General features: G+C 45.0%; 1 protein-coding gene and 1 pseudogene across 4 annotated transcripts in view; one reads left to right on the forward strand and one right to left on the reverse strand.

Moving 5' to 3' along the window:
* GNB1 (G protein subunit beta 1) overlaps positions 1-21314 on the reverse strand; it is a 90341-nt gene that overhangs the window by 16276 nt on the left and 52751 nt on the right. For all 4 annotated transcript variants that reach the window (XM_068538707.1, XM_068538705.1, XM_068538704.1 and 1 more), the window contains 3 exons: positions 10233-10335; positions 5447-5485; positions 3713-3819 (listed from right to left, as the gene is read on the reverse strand). In XM_068538707.1, coding sequence (XP_068394808.1) covers positions 3713-3819; positions 5447-5485; positions 10233-10289 — 203 coding nt within the window. In that variant the 5' untranslated portion in view covers positions 10290-10335. The remainder of the gene's footprint in view (positions 1-3712; positions 3820-5446; positions 5486-10232; positions 10336-21314) is intronic.
* LOC137762686 (iron-sulfur cluster assembly enzyme ISCU pseudogene) overlaps positions 15194-21314 on the forward strand; it is a 51647-nt pseudogene continuing 45526 nt past the window's right edge.

A 21314-nucleotide genomic window follows, 5' to 3' on the forward strand; every position in this document is an offset into this window, starting at 1 on the left:
AAAGGACTAGTAAGTTTTTAGATATTCAAAATTCGAGACATTTCTCACCAAAAATACCCCGTGAAAATTTCCCAGACTGAGCCAAAATGGGACTGCAAGGCTCTTACAAACTTTAAGGAGGCACTCCCTTTCCACCTGCTTTGCAAAGAGATGACAATCTAAAGCACAGCTGTGCCTGGTCCCACAGAAGAGACTAGTTAGCTATCATGAATATTTTTCATAACAATTTTCTTGCTCTGGTCAACTGTGCTGTTTGGGATCTGTGTCTTGAAAAGGTGCTCTGTCTGTATTTGCAGAAAGAAGACAGGAAACTGCAAAAGGAAAACATGACTGATGGGCAAAGGAATTTCAAGTGAGAGTAAATTCAGGGAACCACCGCTACTCATAAGATATCCTAAGGAACTCTGTTCTACAGACTGTGCTGTTTTCGAGGAACGGCAAGAAGCCTCTCCCCATAACCCCATGCAGAGATACGTGTCAGCATGGTAAATAAGGAGGAGGATTTTCAGTTTTAGAGATTTTATCAAAACACAGGCCTCAACCCTTTCAGCTGCGATATACTTGGCTTCCTGAAGTGGTCAAAACCTGGAGGTAAAATCACTCGACTCCCTCTGACAACTGGTCCTTTTCATCCAACTCTACGCTCTGATGCACACGCTTCTCAGGGAGCCAGCAGTGAGCCTGGCAGGGAATAAATACGTACTCAGCACTGCATGAAAACCTTATCCCAGAACTGAACTACGTGCAGGCTCCCATCCTATTATTCTTTGGATGCAATTTCTTAAAGTAAATCCCTGCATCGAGGTACAGTTATAAACATATTAGGCGCTTGAAAGACCCCACGTAATCGGAACCAGGGTCGCTCTGCGGCTCTATTTCCGCCAGGCTCCTCTAAGCACAGGCTTTGGATGAACATCAGAGCTGACGTAAAGAAGCTCGTCCTCCGGGAGGGTCACCTCTAGAAAGGCCGCCTGGTCGGAAAGCTTACTATGTGCTGACGCGCCCCAGGGTTAGAGAGACATTAAGCAGCCCCTGATCCTCCCGAAGGTGAGAAAAGGCACACCTCTTAATCCCCAGTAGGACGACCGCTTGGGACCTGGTTCCTTCTGCCTCCTAGAGCTCTCAGTTCCCCCGAAGTGCCACCCACCCAGAACACAGAGTCAAGAGCCAGGAGGATGCCCAGGGCTCCAGAACACTGAAAACAGGGGTTAAGTAGATAGAGGTCCAGATCCAAAGGCCTCAGGCCCTTCATTTACTCTGAGGAGGGAGGACTCTCAAGCCTCGCTGGGTTAGCAGCGTTTCACTCTCAATTATAACGCTTCAGCAGACTTCAGAAAGGGGAGATAGGGCGTCCCTGGTGGCACAGTGGTTAAGAATCCGCCTGCCAATGCAGGGGACTTGGGTTCAAGCCCTGGTCCGGGAAGATCCCACATGCCATGGAGCAACTAAGCCCGTGCACCACAACTACTGAGCCTGCGCTCTAGAGCCCGTGCTCTGCAACAAGAGAAGCCACCGCCAATGAGAAGCCCGTGCACCACAACGAAGAGCAGCCCCCTCTCACTGCAACTAGAGAAAGCCCGCGCGTAGCAGCGAAGACCCAGCCAAAAATAAATAAATAAATAAATTTTAAAAGGTGGGGGGAAGTTTAGCATTAATTCATGTGACTGAAAGAGACTCTCAAATGTTATAAAAAGTAGACTTTAAGTATAAAAAAATTACAACGTATTGATAAACATATTATAAATGCATACATAATATGTACTGACACATGCATATACACAAACCTCACTGTGGGCATCTTCTATCGTTTTAAAAGAAAACTGCTAATCAGTGCAATAGTTTGAGAGTATCCATGAATTATACAAACATGATCAAATAACTGGCATTCCCAAATTATAGCCTTGAATCATGAAAAAAGGTTGTACAATTACCTTTGTTTATGAAGATACCTTAAACAAAATGTACATCCAAAATAAAAATAAACTTTCTTTCGACTTCAAATGGGCAAAATTTTACCTATTTTACCTCTCCAGAAAACACGGCTATCTACAAAAAAAAAAAAAAATCTCTGAAGGGCTCTGGATAGCAAGGGTCCTCTTTGGTATCATTTTTTGTTTTCCTTGTTTATGATTGTAAAATACAGCTCTCATATAAGGGCATTATAAAAATAACTGTCGTTTGAAGAGCAGCTTTAAAACAAATGCCCACGTACCCACGACGCTGTCCAAGAAAGAGAACGAGACCGACGCAACACCCAACAGCGTCTCCTGGGTCTCCCACATCACCCCTTCTCTCAGGGGTGACCACGACTCGGAATGTGGTGCTGCTTATTCCTGCCTTTGCATTCGTTCCTTCAACCACAGGGCTCTCGAGGCAGAACTCGTGTTGGAACCAGAGGGCACGCAAAGCCTGGCAGCGGTGATCGGGACGCCTGTGAGATCTGGTGCTGCCGGCCCCCGGCCTCCCCTGAGCCCCTCTCCACATCACCACAGCTCTGGCCACACACCTGCCTTAGTTCCTTGAACACAGCTCTTGGTCACCTCTCAGGGCACAAGTGACACGTCACTATCCATCCAACATCCTGTCTAATCAGGACACTGATGTTCCCACAGATGGAGGAAAGACCCAAAGGTAAGATACTGTTTGGTTACCATCTACTTTTGACAATAAATTCTAAGGTGGATTGACTAGTAAGGGCATTTTTCTTTCTTTTTCCATTTTTATTCTTTCTGATTACTGCCATCATTAAAATGATCTAAGTTAGCTCTCATTTGCATTTGGAATTATATGGGATACTCTACAGAACAAACTAAAAATAGACTCTTTTGTTCTGTAGCTGTTGACACTCTAAAGCAGGCAATTTCAGGAACAAAGAAAAAACCAACCAAGCAGACAATTCTTCTCTGATAATTAAACATGAAAAAAATGCTACTCTAAGAAAGGCATCTGAAATATCACATTAGCTATTTGAAAGAACATGTTACAGTCACAAAGTCACACAGCATTTTATGTAATTATTTGGGTGGAAAAGTGGAGAAAGACTTCCCAGCAGCCTCTAAAAGAGGAACAGAAAAGAGCTGAATGGATTTCATTTCAATGCTTCTGCAGGTTAAGGGCAAGAGGAGGAGGGACTGGAAGGGCGATGGAGATGAGGAGCCTAGAAAGAGGTCTGAACACAGGGCAGGATTCAAGGTAGAAAGAGTGAGAGGCTAGAAAAAAGGGAGGTGGGGCAGACAGGCCGGGGAGAGGCGGTGACAGCAGCAACGACCAGCTCAGACTCATGCAGGAACCTTGGGACACGAGTCGCTGTTCTAACCCTCCGGACACGGACACCGCAGGAAGTGGCTTCTGATCCCTGAGCCGGGGCAGCGAAACCAGGAGAGGGTGTGGCCAAGAGGCCACGAGGAACAGGCTGGAAAGAGGAGGAGCCACGGCACAGAGGACAGGTCACCTCCCCAGGGTGGCATGGGCGCCGAGCCGCAGAGCTGGGAGGACAAAGGCGAAGGGAGGGCTGTGAGGAGGTGACGGTGTGCGGTCGGCCGAGGCAGGCGGGAACACAGATGGAGCTCGGGCACCTGGGCTGCTGTCTTGGCCTGCTCGCACATCTGATGCAAATGCCAAATATTTTCTTTACAAGTCACAGCCAATGAGTTCAGGTTATTTTCTCCTCCGTGCACGTGTCAAGCGCTACGTGTGCCCATGCCCCACACACCTGGAATCCGTGCCCCAGTGCATGGCGTAGATTTTGGCCAAGTGCCCCCTCAGCGTCCTCCTGGTACGCATCTGGATTCTTCCCACTGGGTCGACGTTGTTTGTGATCTGAAAAATAAAAGTGACTGCAAATTAACACCGTGTGATGCGTGCTCTCCCCGCGAGGTCCCCTCCCCTTCAAGCCCACCCCACTCACTGGCCCCGACGCCCTGGCCTCGGCTGTGCCTGCCCTGCTCCTTCCAGGCCGCCAGGCCTCGCTCTGCGATTTCTCCTGTCTCCCAGGGCACCTACCTTCCTTCTCCCGGTTCTCGGAAGTCTGCTACTCTACCTGTTCTCCAGGACCCCCGTCCCCTCCCACCGTGCGTAGCAGGCATGGGGCTGGCCCAGAGCCTCCTCCCCTCCCGTCTCTGCTGTCTCCCTAGCTGGCCACCCGGCCCAGCTCCTCCTGGCCTGCGTCAGTCCCTCACGGGTTTCCTCCGAATTACAGCCTCGTCAGCCTACATCACAATCTAACACAGGGCCCTAGCCTTACAGACTGTCCAGAGACCAGGCTGTGCGCTGAGCTGGACAACGATGGAATCTCCTCTGTACTCTGTAGCTTAGGGCACAAAACTATACATACAAACCTGCTGTTCACTCCGACATACAAAAACCTGACGTTAATGATTCTGGGTTGACAAATGGAATAAGCGTATCACAATAATGGGTTTTAAAAACACGTACAGTCCAAAGTGCATTTGAGATTCAAATGCAGGTTATTCTATGCAGTCTAATTTTTCTTTAACTTATTGTTTAACCCCAATTAAATAACATCTAAAGCGCTAAGACAATGTAAAAAAATCATACTCAACAGAAGTAGGAATATAATTTTTCTTTCACATTTCTGCTCAATTCTTTGGACAAAAATATTGTTTTTCAGTGAGGTGAAACGCACCATTTGAATGTATGTAACTCTGAGTGTGTACTATTAGCACAGCCACGCACCTGCCTTCTAGAACGTTCTCATCACCCCCACAGGAAATCCCATATTCACTAAGTGGTTGCTCCCTACAGCCTCCTCCCAACCCCGGGCAACCATGAACCTGTTTTCTGTCTCTACAGGGTGACCTGTCTGGACATTTCATATGCATGGAATCACACAACATGTGACCTTCTTTCACTGAGCGCCACGTCACAAGATTCATCCCTTCTATGGCTGAGTAACGTCCCACCGTGTGGACAGGCCACACTTTGTCCCCGCGCTCCTCCACCTGCGGGTATCTGACTGCTTCCTGCTCTGGCTGCTGGGAACCGAGACGACGTGAGCACGCGCGTACACGGGCTTGTTTGAGCGTCAGCTCTCAGCTCCTCTGGGCGTGCATCTAGGAGTGGAACTGCTGGGTCATGACTAATGTTTAACTTTTTGAGAATCTGCCAAACCGGACTTCAGAAATCGAAGTTCTGAGGCAGATTTTGCCAGGGAGAGGAACTCTGAAATAGCTGTATCGAGACTGCAGTAACATTTACAACTCCGGCCTCCGCAAGAAGGCTCGAGAGACATTATTTGTCATCCACGACGCACCACGGCCTCGCCTAGCGTGGTAAGGGCCTGCGCAGGAGAACCCTTCGAGCAGTGCCCCACACCCTCACTGTGCACAGGAGAGAATCAGAGCGCTCCCTCTAGAGGTCCCAAGTGGAGGCGCCACAAGCACCAACCTCCAGGCCAGGGCAGCGACTCTGCACAAACTGCTCTTACCTGGGAGAGAGTTGCATCTGCACACGCTTTTCTAGCATCCTAGGGAAAGACAATGATAAAGAGGGAATTAGTGCTGTTTCAGATACAGTCACTCCGAGGTGCTGGCACTGCAGTCCCGGAGAGCCTCCACCAGGGTGGGAGAGCTCAGACCCTTTCCTTCGCCCCCCGCCCCCAGCCGCGCACCCCCAGTCCCAAGCACACTCAACAGAGAACCAGCAACACACAAGTACATGCCTGGCCTGCAGACTACCCCGTTTAACGCACAGCACCCCCGCGCCCCCAGAGCCTCCTCTCCTGCCTGCGAGGCTCCGGCACCTTCCCACAGACCTGCACGTGCGTCTCGCTCCTTCTATCATCCCAGGAGCCGTGGGGCCCGCAGAAACAACGTCTAAAAAGCACTGACTGGCCGGCCCAGAGAACTTTTCTTCTAGAGTGTGTTAACTAAGACTCTTGTTTCCAAGCTAAACAATCCCTGAAGCTAACCTCTACACAAAAGAGCAAAGGATCTGGGGTCAACACAACCAAATTCAGGTAAGACACTCTGGCTGTTGGCAGCCTGTTACCTGTTTTCTTATCTATAAAATGACCTTGTGAAGCAGGTGAGAACTACAAAGGGATGTTACTCAAGCTAATTAAAATGTTTTCATTGTTCCTAAGTGATCCAAGTTACTAGAAAAAAAATCTTGAAATCTCAAATTAGTGCGTGTGTGTGTATATATATACATATATATATAGATATATATTTTTTGGCTGTGTTGGGTCTTCGTGGCTGCAAGCGGGCTACTCTTCGTTGCAGTGCGCGGGCTTCTTCTCACTGTGGTGGCTTCTCTTGTCGCAGAGCATGGGCTCTAGGCGCGCGGGCTTCAGTAGTTGTGGCACGCGGGCTTCAGTAGTTGTGGCGCATGGGCTTCAGTAGTTGTGGCGCACGGGCTTAGTTGCTCCGCGACATGTGGGATCTTCCGGAACCAGGGATCAAACCTGTGTTCCCTGCATTGGCAGGCGGATTCTTATCCACTGCGCCACCAGAGAAGCCCCAGCGTATATATTTTTACAAATAGAAAGCCATACATTCTGAGGGAAAATGAGACAATAGCTTTAAGAGGGTCAAAATTTGAATGTAGGGATGGGGCCTAAAACGTTTTTTTGTGTAGGAATAATTTCAAAGGAAATTATGACAATTCCTAATAGAAACGTTGCCACTGTGTCGTCATCTGACCACCTGCTCTCACTGACACGCGTGTGAGCACTTGTGTGGGAGGGCCTGGGGACCCCTCCGGGGCAAACGGCCTCACTGCTAATTATTTCTGCTTCACGAAGCTGGTGCTAATACTCACCAGCCCAGCACAGGGAGTATATTCAACGAGATGGTGATTATAGAGGGACCAAATAGCTAGATTCCAAATTCAACTCAAACTATCCTATTAGAAGCCATTCTGCTTAGTTAAATCTGCTTATTTAGTTAAAACACAAAAATTATATAATCAGCTATTTCTGTGCCAGCACCTAAATTTGGGGTCAAGACCAAGAGGAGGGGAGACCCAGAGCAGCAGGTTTCCCATCAGGGACTCTATCAGTTACTTACAGAGTTCAATATTTATTTCTGAGTACCATTTTTAAAATTTGTTATTTATTTATTTATTTGTTTGCTTTTGGCTGTGTTGGGTCTTCGCTGCTGCGCGCAGCCTTTCTCTAGTTGCGGCAAGCAGGGGCTACTCTGTTGCAGTGCGCAGGCTTCTCATTGCGGTGGCTTCTCTTGTTGCGGAGCACAGGCTCTAGGCGCACGGGCTTCAGTAGTTGTGGCACACGGGCTCAGTAGTTGCGGCACACGGGCTCAGTAGTTGCGGCACAGGGCGCAGTAGTTGTGGCGCGCAGGCTCAGTAATTGTGGCTCACGGGCCTAGTTGCTCTGCGGCATGTGGCATCTTCCCAGACCAGGGGTTGAACCCGTGTCCCCTGCACTGGCAGGTGGATTCTTAACCACTGCACCACCAGGGAAGCCCTGAGTACCATTCTTACTGATATGATACACAGCTTTCAATTTTAAAAAAGAATAAGAAGAATTTTTAATTTGTGTTTTGGCTGCGCCACGTGGCTTGCAGGATCTTAGTTCCCCGACCAGGGATTGAACCTGGGCCACTGCAGTGAAAGCGCCGAGCTCTAACCACTGGACCGCCAGGCAAGTCCCTAACAAGAGTGTTTTAAATGGAGAAAGTAAACCATGGGACTTCAGTGGCTGCACTCTGGTTAGTGTCCAGAGATTAAAGTGGATTTCGTAATGTCCGGAGCAGACTGCAGCGACACCACAGAGGACAGAGAGAAAAGCCATTTGAAACACTGAGCACAGGGAACGCTAATTCAGCCTTCAGTTTAGCCAACAAGTGCCCACTGTAAATGAGTACAGCATCCTCAGAGCAATTCAACTTCCAACCCTGTAGGAAGAAGTCTTCTAATGGAAACCATCCCTGTAACTGCTTAATAAAGACAGAAATCTTCAACGTTTTTTAGATTAAATTCCAATTTAACGGCCTGGTGATATGTTCACAATGGCTTATTAATTTAGCCAAGGCTCCTGTACTGTCTGTGCTGAGAAAAGTCACTGAAGACAGCAGGTCGCCTTCCTGCCCCTCACCCAGAGGAGCACATACAGACCCACAGTCAGTCAGGCCTTATCCCGGCTGGATGTCGGTCCAGCACAGGGCAGCACGCGGCCAGGCCCATCCCACTAGGGCTGCACTGACCACCCCGGCTCTGCTGTCGCTGGAGACAAGCGCCCGCACGCGTCACTCGGCCCGTCTTGTTCACTTGCAAGGTCGGCACGGTCACTTTGAAAAAAATTTGCGCCTGTACATTTCGTGGAGTTCCCCTTCATCCATTGGTAGCCCATGTGTTTAAGACATGCCATATTTCAATCGGCATCCCATTGAGAGCCCGTGTTTCCTCACAAACATGATCAAAAGTAGGATGACACGGTCCCCTCTGGGGTCTTTCAGCTTAAAGACCAACCTAATAAAGCAAGCGACCCTTCTTAGAATCATCTACCATCTCTTGTTTGATTTGCTGCGCCCTACGATCTTTAACAAGCATGTGTTCCTTGGGTAATCGGGGGGAAAGGGTGTTTTTTTCCTTTGTTAAAGAAAGTCTTCCGTTCCCATTTAATGTAATGGACTCAAACAGCTGGGTGTGCAGATGGGTGTGGAGATGGCTGTGCAGCTCGTCCACTCTCCTGGGGATGGCCCACGTGGAGCAGGCGCCACGGGAGATGCCGCGGGTGCACGCTGAGGCCATTTCATGTAAGAGACCCTGAATTGGCAAGACTCGGTACCAAAAAAGAGTGTAAAAAGTAAATGTATTTATTAATTATATATCAAAATGGTGATCTTTTAGATATATTGGTTTAGATACAGTTGTTAAAAATTAATTCTACCAGTTTCTTTTTACAGTTTTAAATTCCACATGTGGCTCACACGACAGCTCTGTCCCCTAAGAGGAGGGCTGTGTGTGCTTTACAGAAAACGGGTCTAAAAAATGGGAAGAAAAGATGCAACATTGACTCTCAGCCTTTATTTTTTTCCACCAAATTTGGATTTTTTTTTTTTTTTTACCTATGCCATATGAACTCTCTTATTTGCTACGAATAGATCTGAACCCACTATTTATGAACAACTTATAAACAACAACTTATTGTTGCTAGAAAAACAAAATTCTGATTTCTATATTCTGGAGTGTGGCTGGATGTATTAAACAAATCTGATCAGAGCAAACCATTAAAAATACTAACTCTTCCTTATTTTTATTGAGCTATATTGTATCTTTTAAATGTTAAGATTTGAAATTCTTACAGTAAAAGGATATTTTCTGTTTCTTCTTTGGCGGTAGATCTCAGATAATTCCATTATCTTTTCTCAACTTCAAGAAAAAGTCAGCTAAAATGATGCTGATCTTTCTTTCCAATTACTACTAGGCTTTCTGAACATATAATTGGTCTTTTAAAAGGAAATAATTAGGCTCCATACTTAAAGTTGGACCTAGTATGCATCCCCTTTTAAAAGTTCATGGGTTCTGCAGTGCACCATTATAAACATCAGTGACAGATTGGGAGGTAACGCTTGAGAACTCTGCAACTATCCTACTTTCTACAGGACAGCTGAATGATACCTGGCTGTTTTTATCTTCAAATAGATGCTCTATTTGAATAGAGCATCTATTTGAAGATAGATGTTAGTGCTCTAACAGCCATAACCATCCCTAGGAAACACCTTTTTTCAAAATTAAGAACACATCACGTGCACTTAAAATACTTTTTATTATTGTTGTTAATACTCTTATTTTTAAATAAGTTTCCGGCCCTCAACTTAGCAGTCACAGTGGGGGAAGTGAATACCACACTCTATACAATGACCAAAAGAATGTCACAAAGCTAATTCCCAAAGTCAAGAAAAAAGGTACAGAAAGATGTCTATAAATTCTATGGAAACATTTGCTGTATAGTGAAGTGAAAATATGCTAGAAAACAAAATACTAGCAGAAACTAACAAAACACTGTAAGGCAATTATACTCCAATAATGATGTTTAAAAAAAAAAAAGAAAGAAAGAAAACAAAATCCTGAAAATAATGTACTAGGCCAAATACCTGGATCTGTAATTTCTACATCCTGGGCCAATTAAGATTCAATTTCAATCCAAAACAATGAATAGTCTGTATTCTGCAACCCATCTTTCCTTAAAATGGTAACATCGCATCTGAAATCCAAATGATTAACAAAACTGAGCACACATAGCTACGTACTCTAATCTGGTTTTTAAGCTGTTCGGCCTCCTGCCGTAACTGGTCAAGTTCACTCATCTTCTAATCTTAGTGCTCTTCAAAGCCACCTCAAAGAATCTTAGATCTGAAAGAGAAAAGAACAAAAAATTAATAAACAATGACTGAGTAATTTAATGAAGCAGGCGAGAAAAGGAAATTGAAATTCTGAGAGCTACGGTTTCATTACAAATCAGAGTACCTTTCTTTAGCATTCATAAGAAGGTATAAAATGCCTACAAGGGCTGGGTTAACAAAGTATAATTACTATTATACACAAGCTTTGTTCAATGACAACATCTAATAGACTATTCAAAAGGTGGTGGTGGGCTGAAGAAGGAAAAATCTGTTTAGAAGCAGGTTTCATGAAGGATTTGGGTTTCACTATAAACTTAAGAACCTAAGACTGACGTTCAGAATAGTTCTCACATGAAAACCCTGGGGTAGTTAGTTCAGGAAATAGAGTACAGCAGCAACCTGGCAACCCAGCACCTCAAAGCCATGTCAATGATCTTGAACCCATGACTGCCCAGAAGACATCAGAATGTTCACACAGTGATTCTAATTTTTCTTTTTCTTTTTTTGGCTGCGTTGGGTCTTCTCGTTGCTACACGCGGGCTTTCTCTAGTTGCGGCGAGCGCGGGCTTGTCTTGTTACGGAGCACAGGCTCTAGGCATGCGGGCTTCAGTAGTTGCGGCACACGGGCTCTAGAGCGCAGGCTCAGTAGTTGTGGCGCACGGGCTTAGGTGCTCCGCAGCATGTGGGATCTTCCCAGACCAGGGCTCGAACCCGTGTCCCCTGCATTGGCAGGTGGATTCTTAACCACTGCGCCACCAGGGAAGTCCCACACAGCGATTATAAAAAGACTCAGTTTGGTGTCCAACAGGCCTCTGATTCAGGACAACTTACTCTCCCACCAAAATGGGCTCTGGGATCCCAGGAGACTCAGAAGCAACACTGCAGTCCTTACAGGTACAGGCCAAAGTAGGCTCAGTACAAGCAGCCCTGCTGCCCACTCTTGACCCTGCCCCACCCCCAGGCTCATTAGACAGTATTCCTGAAATCAGGGTCAAAACACAATTATCCTATTAAACAAGAGACTTATTTTCCCAAGGGAATGTCGTAATTCGGGGTTGCATTTCTGACCAAGAACATAGCTGTTAAGTCAATCCTAACTATGACCAACCTATCACAAAGCTGAAGATACAATTACCAACATCTTTTAATCACTTAAGAATACAATTAGCCCCCACATGCAAACACAGCTTATGCAAGGGCCTCAATTTCCTATGCAAACACAGAGGGGAGAATTCTTCCATCACAAATTTTGTGTGAAAGTCACAGGGTTATTATAATATATACCAGATATTTAATTAACAGTAATTATTTATTTTCTTAAAATGGAAACACATCTGGGGGAAATTATCTGGATGACCCAAGAAACATAGTTGTTAGTTCCCAGTCTAGATAAACTTTCCTTTTCTGTACAAAAGCATTCAAAATAATTGTTACATGGTCTATATTACAGAATACTTATTGAGAAAACAAAAATACCTTTCCCAATAAAAAGCATCTTTAAAAAGTATGTGTTAATAAGTTCCTGGTTCCTGCCCTCACCTGCACCCACCAGCCCACGTCTATTCACAGCCACAAAATGCCATTAGCTGCCGGGGTGGGCCGGGCAGGAAGCAGAAGGGGAAGTGCTGGGCTTCTAGAGGCATCAAGTCCCTCGGGCTGACCCTAAATGAAAGTCTGCAGAACTACCAGGAAAGGCCTAACGGGGTGGGGCCCTGACGCGGAGCTGAGGCATCTCGGAGGACAAAGGCAGGGTCTGCCACTCCAGCTGTCCGGGAAGGCAAGCACAGTGACACCACTGTTCCTAGAGGCATTACTTCAAGTGGGTGTTGTAAGCCCGGGCAAGCTTCGCCCACGCAGACTCCCTGGCGCCTCCCTGGACAAAGGGAGCAAAGGCTGGAGTTACCCTATGTGATAACCGGGCTAATTCTCTCTCTCATTTTCATGTATCAAACTCTGAGGACTGCAGCTGATGAATGTTAATGTATGAAATAATAACAGTGCCAAGAGAACACGAAATAATTTTAAAACAGAAAGCTGTGCCGATGCGTTTCCTGAGCTTATGGACGGCCCTGCATCCTCCCCACCAACCCCAGCGGCCTGCTGCAGCGCACGTGCATTTCACACGTGATCAAATTATACTATAAGGACAATCTGGCAGAGTTGGGGGCAGTTTTATCCCAGTAACGCTCCCCACCCCCACGTTAAAGAATTGTTCTTAGTCTGTGGAGAAGCTACTTCATTCAATCCTTCCAAAATCAACATGAAGAAAACTAACAGCTAATGTTGTCATCAGGTACACTGAATTAAACGGTTAGTTTTAGGCAACAAACCACGTATTCTGATCCTAATTTAAACACTAAAAAGCTAAGCTAGTTTTTAAAGTAAGGACAAAACCAACAAACTCCTAGGATCGAGATAAACAGAAAGAACTTTCAGAGATGCTAGGTGGTCTTTAGGTGAAGATCCAAATCCTAGTATTAGATGGAATAGCTCCTGAGATATTAAAATTAAATATTTCTTTCAATTAGATGCTCTTTTTTTTACATATTATAAAAGAACATATATTAATACATGATAATCACGCAGCTGTATTGCTTTAAACTAGAGAAATTAATTTATTGAAAACTTAACTATCTTTAAAATGAGAAGCTCCAATTCAGTTACCTCTCAAAATTTCAGAAGCAATAATACCAATACTTGCTGACTTTAATCTTTAGTCACAAGCAAAGAGAACAAAACCAGATCTATTTCTCTTTCATCATTAAGTAACATAAATTATTAATATTGCCTTTTGATTACGGCTCTCTCTACGATCAGTGTCCACATTCAAGTCTCAATCAGGAGACTCAAAATTCGTATCCGTTGATTTTTAAAGAAAAGGGTATTCATATCTCTACTACCAATAAAAATAAGTGTCCTGAAAGGCCCTTTTTGATCTCTACAGTCTGGTCAGAAAGAGAAACCTACTGGTAGACATTTAAAAATTTTTTTCAACTACATTCTTTATTCCACATGTTGAAGGTGTATTTTTTAAAATCCAATCTGGAAAAGAAGTTGTCTGCAGCTGGCCTCTCACCGATGGAGGGACACTCCAGCACGCTCACCTCTCCGTCGCCCTCTGGGCACTGGGGTTTGCTCTGACGTGGCATCGTCTGGGACCTCCTCTGTGGGGCACACACACATCCACGACGGACAGCCTCCCGTGCCCTGAGCTAACGGACACTGAACTGGCCTCACAGGATGAGTGTGAAGGGACCAGGCAACACCACCATCACACAAGACCAAGCGGTCAACACTCCCCCAAAGAGAAGTCGGCAACCCATGGACAGCAAGGAGCCTGCACACTCAGATACAGAGCGGGACTGACGGGAAGCAAGAAGTTCCTAATTCCCACACGCTACAAGTTCATCCCAAATGCTCTTCCGTGAAGATAACAGCAAATGAAACAGACAAGGTACAGAAAAATATATAAATGATATTTCTCCTTTTGTGTATATAAAAAGAATAAACATCTATGCTAATGTAAGCAATCTTTTTTTCTATATACACAAGAAAATGTTAATGGCTATTTTGGGGGGGAAATACACAGGGATGGGGCAGCTTTGATTTTTCACATTATCATACATATATAAGGAAAAAAGACAAACTATATATGTAAAATTACATGTGTATATACATACATATATATATATATATATATATATTTTTTTTTTTTTTTTTCCAAAAAGTTAACTGGTTATCTGGGCCGTTGAACCAAGAAGCATTCACAGTTCTTCCTCCATACTTTTCAGTTAAAAAAAAAACTAGTAAATGTTAACCGTTTACTGGGTGAACTATTACATATCACTAGGAACAATAATGGAGATAGTATAAAAACCTAGAAAAATGCTCATTATATGCTAAATGAAAAACAAATTTGTGTGTAATAATTTTAGCTATTTAAGAAGGCCAAAAACATACCTAATTTAAAAACACATGTAATAAGACAGCATTTTTGTTAGAATTATTGGTCATATTTTTCTCTTCATTCTCCAAATACTGGACATGCAGTTTATATTCCTTTGATCACAAAAAATGAATGTACATTTTAAAGGTCTTACTTACATGTAACTGCTTTTGCTGTTCTCTTCACTATCCTTAGTCCCCCAGAGCCTCTGAGAAGCCCACCATCAGGTTTACGTGGCCTGGGCTCCTTCTCTCCTCTAGGGCCAAAGTCACAGCTAAGCACTGGCCATGCTGACTCAGCGCACTGACCAGTCTAATCCGCTAAGACAGGACCTGCTGAGAGTCTCACTTCTGTTCTTTATGACCCACATCTGCCACCAGCTTTTATTTACAGCTTGTTTTGGAAATACTTTCCACAGAAATTTAAGTATCTTAAAAGCAAGTATGTGAAGTGATCTGCCCCTACTTTAAGGTTATACCCAGTATCTCTGTAAGTTAAAGAGTTAACATAATTTTTTATTTAAATATTTCACATTTGTGATATAATGTACTTCACGACTAATGCAGCACCACGCCCCTCGAATCAAGACCCCTGTAAAGTCTAGGAAGGACACTTCAAGGGCTCCCAGCGCCCCAGTTATTACCCAGTCACTAACAATGACACGGGCTAATATTAAGGACAAAATGGAGTGACGGCATCAAAATATAATTTCAGGTTCTGGTTTCGCCACACACAAGGAATGTGACTTTCACCCACTCACCTTCCACTCTGGTCTGCTGACTGCACCACAGGAATGACAGCACCAACACCGCAGGGCCGAGAAGAAAACTAACAAGACAACTGTAAAGGGCTCTGTAAGCCTTTCTGTGTCATCAGGGATCAGACTACGAAGTGCACCCCCCACAGAGCAGTCGCCACGCACATGCGGGTTCACGACCCACAGGAGGGCGGCCCGGGACGCCAGCCACCGGTGCCCGTGCTGCGCTCAACGTCCTGGGGCAACAGCAGCCCCGCCGAGCACCCCGCGCCACGGGGGCAGGAGTCTGCCAACCTGCTCGGCCACACGAGCACCAGTACCGCACCTCACCTCCAGACAAAAGAGCATTCTGAGAGAGGGGAGTTTGCATGAGGGATCTGAATCAATTTCACCAGCTTTTCTGGTTTTTCTTCCATTCCCAAATCCAAGTTAATCTCCGAAATCGAGACAGCACAAGTCCAAAGGGCGATGGACAGCAGTCAAGTCCTTCCTGGGTCACAGCTGCTTTAACAAAACCCGAGCAGTGAGGGCAGATCCCCAGGGCGCGGGACAACTCCACCACACGACACCCGCAGGCTTCCCTGGCGTGGGAAGGTATACCCTGACAGACTTAAGAATAAAATGACGTGTCTGAAATTCGCTGTAAAACAACCGAGGAGGGAAACAGGGGAGAGCACAGAAGAACAAGTTTGGTCGTGAGTTGGTTGGTGATGGAGTTCCTTATACTATTTTTTAACTTATTATGTATTTCAATTTTCCATTAGAATAGTTTCTGTTTAAATGTTAAGAGACCTTGAATCTTGATTTAAAATCCAAATGTACAGAGAAAACCAGGAAAATCTGAATATCATCTGGGTATCTGATGACAAGGGGCTGCTGCTCTTTCATTCGGTGTCATAATGAAACTGAAGTTCTTAACCGTGAGAAATGCTTCTTACTTATGAGTGAAATGATATGATTTGGGGACTTCCTTTAAAACACTCTGATAGGAAGAAAGGAGATTAAACAAAACTAGCAGAATTCTGTTAGAGCTGGATGATTTCATAATATTCTGCCTGTAATCTATGTTTGAACATTCTCTTTATAAATTTTTTAAAAAGTCATTACTTCTTGGTATTGTTTGACTACATTACAAGTATGTATGAAATCTGTTCTATATCTCTTAGTTTTAAAAATACAGGAGCACAGAGATCTCACAAGCAGATCGTGTTGTATTTTGACATGGATCACGCTGCCACGTTAGCTGGTTGTCTGTGAGAAAGAGTCAATCCCCAAAACTCCCAAATTTGTCTAAACAACTGAATGGTTGACCATGGAGGCTGGTATGTTTCAAAGGTGACAAAAAATTAAGTTTTGATGAAACATTACATCAGCTTCTAAGAAGTAGCAGATATCAGAATATTCAATACAAAGTAAACTGTAACTAGTTTTTAATATGGGTGACCAGCTGGTAATGGAGTCTAAGAGAGGAGGCCTAGTTACACACAAAATTCCCGTCTGGCTCTGGATTAAAGTATCCAGCAAATTTTTACACGTTATTTTAAAACTGACATGTGTGTGTTACATTTTACTAGAATGCAATGATTTAAATAGTCTGTCCCCAACATCTAAGATACCTCACGAGATTTTCCTGTTTCTCAATTTTCTGATGCAAATTTTAAAAGAAAACTCACAGCCCCTCACTTAGTTAAGTGTTTACTGATAATGCACACATAAGACACTTTTACTTTTCACATTTTACATTTATGGACAATGTAGTATAATCGTCTTCTAAATTACTGTTTAACTCCAATTTAAGCATATCCCCTAAAGCACTAGGACAATGTAAAAAATGTAATCATTCTTACCAGAACTAAATTTATACAACGATCGTACATTAGTTCTGTAAATAGAAAAAAAAAAAGATACAAGATATAATCTATACATAAAGTGAATTTACTTATTAGCCTTACAAAGGTCTGATCACTACGAGGCCCCCAGCTGATGTTCTATAAGAGGGAAGAAGAGTCTCACTTCCGTTTACTACCTTTTGAAAATAAAGGTTCTTATACTTTTCAAATCACAACAGAACCTACACATAACTTCATAAAGTCACTGATAGCCAAACGCCACATACACTCAAACTGAATTTCTGGGAACCCATGTGTCATTCTAGGAAATCCACGCTAAACCCAGACATCACGGCAGTGGAAAAACCCCCAAGGTGGTACCATGCTGGTGTCTTGTCTGATGCCCTGTGAATGGTTCCAACACCACTCCAGCACGTGCTTCCCTGATTTCCCAAGACCCAAAGCCAGTCCTTGAGTGAGTGGGGTCATAATAGGGTTAAATGCATCCAAAGGGATTTACTGCCTAACAAAAAATCAAATATGTACCGGGACTTCCCCAGTGGTCTAGTGGTTAGGACTTGGCACTTTCACTGCTGGGCTCGGGTTTGATCCCTGGTCGGGGAACTAAAATCCTCCAAGATGCGAGGCGCAGCCCAAAAAATAAAAAATAAAATTTTAAAAATTAACCATGTACCTGAGAACAACAGGAAAGTACTCCAGCCCCGTGGACAGATTGCAGAGAGCACAAAAAGTAAAAAACACATTTTTTGTAAGCCAGCTCCATCCTCCCTCCACAGAGATGTGCCTCATCAAGCAGGTAGCAATATCAATAGCAGAAAATTCCGCAGTCTGTTCACCTAAACCCATCATTCAGAAGGCACTACTTAGTTTTACCATCATATGCAAACTATTTATGGTTGCTATGCAATGTCACATTTGAAAATTACTATAAAGAATTTACATTTCAGGGCTACCCTGGTGGTGCAGTGGTTAAGAATCCACCTGCCAATGCAGAGGACATGGGTTCCAAGCCCTGGACCAGGAAGATCCCACATGCCGCGGAGCAACTGAGCCCGTGTGCCACAACTACTGAGCCTGCACTCTAGAGCCTGTGTGCCACAACTACTGAGGCCCGCACACCTAGAGCCCATGCTCCGCAACAAGAGAAGCCACCGCAATGAGAAGCCCGTGCACCGCAACGCAGAGCAGCCCCTGCTCGCCGCAACTAGAGAAAGCCCGCGCGCAACAACGGAGACCCGACGCAGCCAAAAATAAATAATAAATAAATAGATAAATAAGTTTATATAAAAAAAGAATTTACATTTCAGAACACATTAAAACATCTGATAAGAAGTATGGTGCTGAAAGCAAAGCTGCAAACATACTGTTACTGTGCTGAATAATTTAAAACCCAGACTTATTTTATTTAAGCTATCATACGAATACTATTTCGTGCCTGTTAAGAAAAATTCTTGAACTAGAAGGGAACGTGAATCTCAGTCCACCTCACATTTCTACCTAACAAAGCACCGGAGCAGGCCTAGAAGACCCAGGGGCCCTGGCAGCACGGACAGTGGGAGCCAAGGGAGCCCGAGCGGGCAGTGCTGCGGGGGGCGCGCGGGGGCCCAGGGAAGGCAGAGACCGCCTGCTGCCCAGCTCCGTGCTGCCCAGGGCCCACCTCTGCTGGCTGGCACCTGCCTAGGAGCGGCAGGAATGTGCTTTCCGTCCCCCACCCCATTCCCAGCATCTCCCAGCCCCGCCCAACACGCAGCCCCTGCCGCGTCTCTGCGTCTCCTCCACCACGAGCCGGGCGCAGCTCAGGCTCCCCTGCTTCCTTCGAGGCTGTGGGATTCTGTCTTCCCACCTGAAGGCAGCAGCCAAGGTTTGTCCGTGATGTGAAAAGTGGGCCACGAGAGAGAAACCCCTACGGACAGGACGCATAACTACACCCTTCCTGACAGTGGGAGAGATGTCCTAAGCGACAGCCCAGGGAGCCGAGGTCTTGTTCTAGGTGAGCAGAGCTGCCTTAAGCTGCTCCTCTCAAAACCGTCAATTCAGACAGCCTACAGCTAGCATCTCCCCACAAAAGTTACAGAAAGTAAAAGCATGACTCATACTCATCAAAGTATATTAATTTCTTCTGAATATGTCTTGACTTTTGCAAAACAGCTCTGTGATTCTTCCGACACCCAACATCTCTGCTGAGCGGTTCTGCTGCGGGTAACGGGCGGCCTGCCTGCGTTCTGACCAGGCGTGGCACCCAGGCCAAGTCCAGGAACTGGGGCCATTCTCCCTCTATCAGCAGTGCTCTTGGTTTCGCTCTACAAACCCCTTATTTGTCTTCCTCACCCCTGTCTACCGAGCATCTGCCGTGGACAAAAGACGCTGTGGCTCCGTCCTCCGAGACCAGAGTCTACACGAATGACAGACGAGGCCAACCTCACAAGCCGGCTCAGAAAAGTCTATAGGGTCTCACCACTTGGATTCCTGACTGCTTCAAAATCACATAAAAGGTGATTCACAATCTACTCTGAGGTCATAGCTGACTTAGGACCCCTTGCCGTGTAATGTCACATGTGTCCTCACAACCCCCTAGGAGGAGGTTCAACCGATTGTCCACACAGTAAACAGGAGGAAAAGGAGTCACAACCTACCCGAGGTTCACAGTCACAAACGGCATTGGCCACGGTTCTGATTCAGGCCAGCTCCAGAGTTAACCATGCAGGCCCTCTAAGCAATCCCTAACTGGCTAGAAATCGTCAAGGGACCACAGGAAGAAATTTCACTCCCTTAATCACCTGCTCCCACACGTCATTCCAGGAGGACAAGCACTCCGACAACGATGCAATGGAAGTTAACACCTGGACACGGCCTTCTGCCCCAGCCGGGGGGAGCACTGTTTTCTCCCTAATGGAGGTATCCCATCAGGGGCAAGAGATCTTAGGTTCTCCACTTCTAGAGGCAGCATCTTAAAACTGCTCTCCCCACCAAAAAAAAAAATTCTTTAATGTAAATTGGTGCAGTCACTATGGAAAACAGTATGGAGGTTCCTTACAAAACTAAAACTAGAGTTGCCGTACAATCCAGCAATCCCACTCCTGGGCATGTATCCGGAGAAAACTCTTAATTCAAAAAGATACATGCACCTCAACATTCATAGCAGCACTATTCACAATAGCCAAGACATGAAAGCAACCTAAGTGTTGCTTAGGAACACTTAGGAATGGATGAAGAAGATGTGGTACATATATACAATGGAATACTGCTCAGCCATGAAAAAGAACGAAATAATGCCATTTGCAGCAACATGGATGGACCTAGAGATTATCATACTAAGTGAAGTCAGACAGAGAAAGATAAGTATCATATGATATCACTTATATGTGGAATCTAAAATATGACACAAATGAGTTTATTTATGAAACAGAAACAGACTCAGAGACATAGAAAAGAAACTTATGGTTACCAAAGGGGAAAGGGGATGAGGAGGGATATATCAGGAGTTTGGGATTAGCAGATGCAAACTACTATATATAAAACAGGTAAACAACAAAGACCTACTGTATAGCACAGGGAACTATATTCAATGTTCTGTAATAAACCATAATGGAAAAGAATATGAAAACGAATACATATATATAACTGAATCACTTGCTGTACACCAGAAACTAACATAACATTGTAAATCAACTGTATTACAATTAAAAAAAATTAAAACTGCTTGGACCATTAGTTCGAAAATTGAATGCCATCAGTTCAGGTGAGCTGCGGTTCAGGTTTATGAGTTGCCAGGTGTCACCTCCAGCCCCCAGGCTCATAGGACCCAGTGCCTAACTCATCTCAGCTCCTACCCATCTCCTCCAATCAGCTCATCGCTCTAAGCAGGCGCTGTCCGATACAACGGGAGCCACATGTGGAATTCTTAATTTTCCATCAGCCATATTATAAAAGTAAAAAGAAACATGGTTACATTAATTTTAATAATATATTTATTTAATCCAACCAAAAACGTTATTTCAACATGTAATCGATATAGAACAATTGTAAGTAGGCTATTTTGCACTCATTTGTCGCACTAAGTTTTCCTTGTTTTGTTTTTTTGGTGGAGCCATGTGGCATGCAGAATCTTCCCTGACCAGGGATCGAACCTGTGCTCCCTGACTTGGGAGTCCTAACCACTGGACCGCCAGGGAAGCCCACGCTAAGTTTTTCAAGTGCAGGGTGTATTTATAGTTCAATTTGGGCGAGCCTCATTTCCAGCGCTCACCAGTCACATGTGGCTAGTGGCCACCAGCTATTGTAGTGGCCAGCACAGCACTGGGCCCTTCTCATCTCTTCACTCACACAGCAGGCACCCAACTAGAGGCTGCCCGACCCACTTCAATATCCTCCTAAAAGAACAGGAACTAGGCTCTCCCCACATGGAACTAACCCGTTTCCCAGCTCAGACACTGAGC

Source organism: Eschrichtius robustus, chromosome 3, assembly GCF_028021215.1.
Source record: "Eschrichtius robustus isolate mEscRob2 chromosome 3, mEscRob2.pri, whole genome shotgun sequence".
NCBI lineage: Eukaryota > Metazoa > Chordata > Mammalia > Artiodactyla > Eschrichtiidae > Eschrichtius > Eschrichtius robustus.